Source organism: Gavialis gangeticus, unplaced genomic scaffold (genome assembly GCF_001723915.1).
Source record: "Gavialis gangeticus isolate Ggan-Ray unplaced genomic scaffold, GavGan_comp1, whole genome shotgun sequence".
Lineage (NCBI taxonomy): Eukaryota > Metazoa > Chordata > Crocodylia > Gavialidae > Gavialis > Gavialis gangeticus.
The window spans coordinates 676,071-682,029 of NW_017728975.1; the positions used below are offsets into that span (position 1 = coordinate 676,071).

General features: G+C 40.4%; 1 protein-coding gene across 3 annotated transcripts in view; it reads right to left on the reverse strand.

Annotated features, from left to right (window-relative positions):
• Window positions 1–5,959, reverse strand: part of EML6 (echinoderm microtubule associated protein like 6) — a 404,089-nt gene that overhangs the window by 108,945 nt on the left and 289,185 nt on the right. For all 3 annotated transcript variants that reach the window (XM_019508035.1, XM_019508018.1, XM_019508025.1), the window contains exon 16: window positions 1,303–1,396. In XM_019508035.1, the coding sequence (XP_019363580.1) occupies window positions 1,303–1,396 (94 nt within the window). The remainder of the gene's footprint in view (window positions 1–1,302; window positions 1,397–5,959) is intronic.

Sequence of the window (5,959 nt, forward strand, 5' to 3'; positions counted from 1 at the left end):
TTTAGGTGGGGTGGGGGGAACTGCAAATTAGAGCGGCATGTTTTATAAAACAGATAGCACTGTTGCTAAGGTAGCTGTTCACCGTTTGTTCTGAAAAGGAGATAAGAACATGCTGCCTAATGCTACAGCATGCCAGAAACAACTGTGCAAACTGTACACTGTTTTTGGCACTAACTCATACCTTCTCTATAATCTGGTAAATGCTAACAAATGGTATTTCCAACAAAAATGTTATTTCTCCTTGAATATGCCATTGTCAAAAAGATACGTTTCACAATCAACCAAAACTATTTTTGTAGTTATCATAGTATCATAGTAGCTAGGGTCGGAAGGGACCTAAACAGATCATCAAGTCCAACCCCCTGCCCTGGGGCGTCCTTTTATGTTCCTTTTATGATCTGTGGTTTACAGCCACTAAACTCTGAAGTGGTGCAGAAAGTACTAGAGAATGAATCCCTGTCCTTGGTGAAGTTGAGGCATATAGGGACTGATTCTCCTCTTCCACTGGCTTTACCCTAGTTTAATTCTACCGAACTGACCAGAGTTACTCTGGATTTCCACTGGACTAAAGAACTCATCAAACCCAAGGTTCGTCAGAACTTCGCTACAAACACAATCATTTAAATCAAAACAAATAGATGTAATTCCATATCTTAAAACAAATCTATCTAAAAGCAGTCAGGCAACCAACCTGCAGTCAAATTCCATCCATAATATGTGGTCCCTTCAAGCAATTACAGAAGCTTCTTACCCACTGCTGGGTTACCAGCTAAGCTTTCATGTCGGTGACTGAAGGGAATGAATATCTCAGAAACAGCTGATGCAGCACAGAGACAGGTGGCCTGGCAGCAGCAGCAGGCCTTAAAAATCTATTTATATTAGAGGAACTAGCTTCCCTCCTTTGAAATTAAGCAGCAGATGTATGTTGAGAGGGAATCTCCAACCCAGATTACTACCCATTTTATCAGGGAAATTATAGTGTCTTTGATTGATATTGTAGAAGTTTAAGGCATTGCCAAGGCATGGAAGTATGGAAAGATGTGACATGTTAAATGAGCTTTTTGTTAACCATTTCAGTGTAGCCATCTTTACAGGAAGGATAAAAAGATCATGGTAGAAACAGCTTAAAGGCATTTCTAATCTATGTGTCCCAACATTTCTTATCTAGCTATATTCTGTGAAACACTTATCCCTGTTTTCAACTAGATGTATTATTTCCTATACATAATGTCGTATATGTTATAGATAATTATGCAGGAAAATATCACCTCAAGGTAGGGTTGTACTTGGAAATATTCTTACCTGGTTGTTGCTAACTTTTCTCCTTTTTTCCAGTCCCAAAGCACAATGGTGTGGTTATCATCCAGCCCAATAGATGCCAAACACTTTCCATCAGCTGTATAAAAGCAATACTCAGTGTCAGTGCTGCTACTGGTTTAATTGAAAAGGTAACAGTTGGCATAATGCAACAAATACTGCAAAGAGATTTTAAAGTATCAGTAACAACACAAATTAAATCCTTTTCTTTGGGCAAGAGATACATCATTAAATTTTCTTACATTGAAAGGCTATTGCTTGTCCTCTAACATGGCATGCAAGGCCTTGAATGCAGCAGAACTGATGTAGCTGTACAGTGCTGGGGAAGTGGATAGCATACTGGGCATGCATAGAAGTCTATATAGATATTTGGAGGATCTGGTCACTTTACCATGGAGGGCATATTTGCCATCACACCAAGTTCAGGACTAGTAGATCTGGGATTGTATGAATCACTGGTCAAATAACCCCCATGAAGAGGTATATATTGATTGTGCAATCTGTGAGATCCGCACAACAATATACTATTCTTTTGTTATGGAAATGAATACCTGTATAATTTATTTATCATAGCACCTGTGATAAGCTAGGCACTTTCCAAACACATAAGAAAGAAGCTCGTTAGGAGCTTGTAGATAGATAAAAAGCAAAGTATTCAGAATTCAAGGAAGGGGAACAATATGTCTATATAAATCAACAACATTTGCTATAGTATTTAGATATAGGGAGAGTAAGAGCTTTTCAGGTGCCTCTAGGGAAGCTAGACCAAGCGTAGAGGATCATGTGGAGAAGAAGGCGCAGAAGCTATTGTTAGAGAGACCGATAAATAGGTCAATGAATATGGGCATGTGGGCAAAGTACAGCAGTTGAGGGCAATGGAAACTTACTATTAATGACCTCACACCTTTGTTAGTCTAAGCAGAGCTATGCAAGTAATGGAAAAAAACCCGTCAAATTAAAAAAATATTGCCCCCGTTTGACTTAAACTAATTTTCTTTAATTGTTTTGAATAATTAGAAAATCAATACAATTATTTAAATTTTTGGGAATGTTTAATGAAAGGGTTAGACATATAGGTACAGTAGAGCTATACTTTGCCCTATTGTTATGTCTGTATGCTTTGTAGTATTTGATATAAATGTAATTTTGATATATTTTTATACTTTAGCTAAGAATGTTTAATAAGGCAGTGATTCACTCAAGTGTTTCTCACGTATTCACAACTGGGAGAAGTAACCACTAAGAATTAGCATCTGACATGAATTCATTTAATCATCAAACAGGCTCTTTCAGGCCATGAGAAATTTATATTTTAAAAGGAAAGATAATAGCAGGAATGTAACCTGGCAACAGACTAGCTAAAGAAAGGTATGTCTTAGAGTGGGGAGATTAAGTGAGACACAGTATCTGTTAGATATGTCTGAAAGGATGCAAATATTCTCCTGGTATTTAGTAGATGAGGAAAGACTTTTAGTCTGGTAAATGTGTACCTTTGGAGGTGGAGGGGAGGGGGGGAAGTTATATACACAGTGTGGGCTCCCTATGAATCCAGTGGGTGATGTATGCAAATGGTCAAATAAAAAGCCATTCCAGAGCTTTGCCTTGAAAGCAAGTCTTTGTCCTAAAGCTTCCTGGGGCTAGGGGTCTTTGGTCTCTCAGCTAGTGGGCTCAGTATAAGCTACATTCTTCACTTTAAGATGACAGGTAAGATGAAGTTATGTTCTGATATTTTCTTTTGTTTGTTATTCTTATATCTCTGGATTTCAGCATATGGTTACTGATTTCTTATATTTCCTTTTGTTGTTTTAATACATCTTTTTGTTATCTTTTACAACCAATTATTGTCAGGGCAAGTGTGAGTTCATTGTATTTGACTACACAGGCAGGTCTCTTCCAAGGAAGGGGGCAATTTATTTTTTTGAGCACATGACTGGAAAAGGGCCTCTGCCAACAGCTGGCAAGACCTGAGTGAGACAGGCAAGACTGAGGCACCATAGGCCAAGGAGTTGTCCCTTGGCTCATCTCAGTCTGTTCTCAGTGGTCTGCAGCAGATGACAGGGAGGGGTTTGGAGCAGAAGGGCACCCCAAAGTTGTGAGGACACCCTGGAAGTATGTCTCAAAGGCGACCCTGGTTGTATTTGGGGCCAGAGTACATCAAAGGCAGCAATGCCTTCATGGTGCAGGATGTTAGCATACAGGCTAGTGTCATCCATAGTTGCAACCATGACTTTCTCAGGAAGGCAGTATTCTGGATCTTCTTGAGGAAGCCTGTTGTGTCTTGTAGAAATGAATTGAGTGAAAAGGATGGTTTCTGTGAGGCCTGATAGTTCTTCAGTCAGGGTAACACAGTTGTATATGATGGATCTTGCCAGCATGTCTCTGTTTATGCATCTTAGAAGGCATGTAAAATGTTCCTAAGGTAGGAGACAGTGTGGGGAACAGTTTTCTTGAAGCTGGTGAGAAAAGCATTTGATGACATCTTTGAGAACAAGAGTGAATAGTAGTATGTGGTTCTTCTGTAGGAATGACTACTTAGGATGACTACTGTCCTGTTAGCCTTGTTGATGTTGTCCTGGTGGTTGAGGATGACTATGGCTTTACGTACCGGTTTCATCACTATTTTTTTTGGATCTTAGGGACCGCACAGCTCTATGAAGATGAGTTATGCTTTTTAATTGTCTTCCTAAAAGAGTCTATGTAGTAGCTTAAAATGTGGTTCTGTCTGCTGAGAGGCATCCAATCGGATGCATTTTTGTAGATACCATAATTATTCGTGGTGAGAAGGTAGTCAGAGAAGGTTTTGTCTTGACTGTAGAAGAATTATTTAAGGCAAAGTTAGAGGAAGAATTCTTCCAATTTTCCACATAATAGTATCTTGTCAGGTTGTTTGTCCAGGAAAAGGTTAGGCTTTTGGAGAGTACAGCTATTTCAGGCACAACCCAGGGGGTTGTTGGGATAAGTTGGTGCTAGTGTACTAGGTGGAATTGTCTGGGTTCTCTTTCATTTTGCTGTTTCAATGTCTGCAAAGTGACTGTTGTAATTAGTTGGTTCCACTTCCTCTTCTGAGGTTGGATGGCTGTCTTCATGGATTTTTGGTAGCAGGTTTGGCTCTTCTGTATAGTCATTAAGTATGACTTTTGATGTATTTCTTTTAACTTGGTGTATATATAAGTGTTTGCTGCTTAAGTTGATTTATTTTGGCGTATGTTAAGAGAAGGAGGCTTGTAGCTGCTCAGTTTTCCTGAAGACTTCCCGCATAGTTGTGCTGTGTAGTTAGAGTTGTGTGCATGTTAGCCAGGGAGTTGCAGATGGTAAGTCCCTTGGAGATGATGTTATGTTTTTCTGCATAAACTTAGGAAGCAGATGTCACTGTGTGGTCTGACTATTTTTTTTGTCTGTTGTAGAATTTCCATTGCAGCTATATATAATCACTTCTCTTTGCTCCTCATGCTTGCAGCCCACTTCCCTTTCTTTAAGTGACTATTTTCATTTACAAAATAGAGTTAAACAAAAGTCATTGCTTTATCTAGTGCTTAGCTTATGCTGTATCTGCTTCTTTCCAACACTTGTGCCCAAAAGCTTGTTTAAGACCTCACCTAGCTACATAGCTGGTTCAATAAAAGATATTAACAAATACACTGTACTTTTCATATATTCACAATACAACTTAATTGCCACTCACAAAACTAATGACAAGGAAGGTAGTGGTATTCCTCATCCAATCTTATTCCTAGTATGATTAGGATACTTACTTGGGATGTGAGAGACCCAAGTTCAAATCCTTGTTTTTCCCCCCAGCAACCCTGATGTCAGATTCAGAGTGGAAATTGGAACCAGGGTTCCTTACTGCACTCAGAAGAGTGTCCTAAACAACATACAGTGGGATATCTTACTGCAGTGGTGGCCAACCTTTTTGGCTTGTAGGCCAGATGAATGGTGCCAGGTTCATCAATTAGTCCAATCTGATGTGCAGTGCTAGTCCTGCCAGGGTCTGATCAAGAAGTGCAAGAACAGCTCAGCCAGGACATAATCCTTGCATCAGGTCCTGGATGGGCTGTTTCCATGTGGCTGGATCAGCTCTTGCTGGGCCGTTCCCATGCAGGTGGATCAGGTCCCAACCAGGTCATTTCCTTGCAGCTGGATGAGGCCCTGGCTGAATTCAGCTGTATGGGAACAGGACCTGATCCCTCTGCACAGGGCCAGCCAGGCTGGGGCAGAGCCAATTACATGGGGCTTGAAAATTTGGCTGCAGGGGAATGGTGGATGGGAAGATCCACAGGCTGGATTACATGACTCGACAGACCAAATCTGACCCATGGGCAGGGGTTGAGCTCCCCTAAGTTAGGGGATCTTCTCTGTCAGTTTCGCCTGTTGAAGCGGTTCCACTTTCTATAAAGTCCTTAACTACACTTTGTATAAACTTTAAATCACATTGAACCAGGGAGCAGATCAGAAATCTCTCCTCTCCCTGTTGAATGGTAGGCTCTAGTTATTCCATCTTTCCACTCTAATGAAAATTTAAATATTTCATACAAAGAGGAGCAGCTTTCATAGTTTCATAGTTAGTAGGGTCAGAAGGGACCTGAGCAGATCATCAGGTCCGACCCCCTGCCATGGCAGGAAAAAGTACTGGGGTCAAATG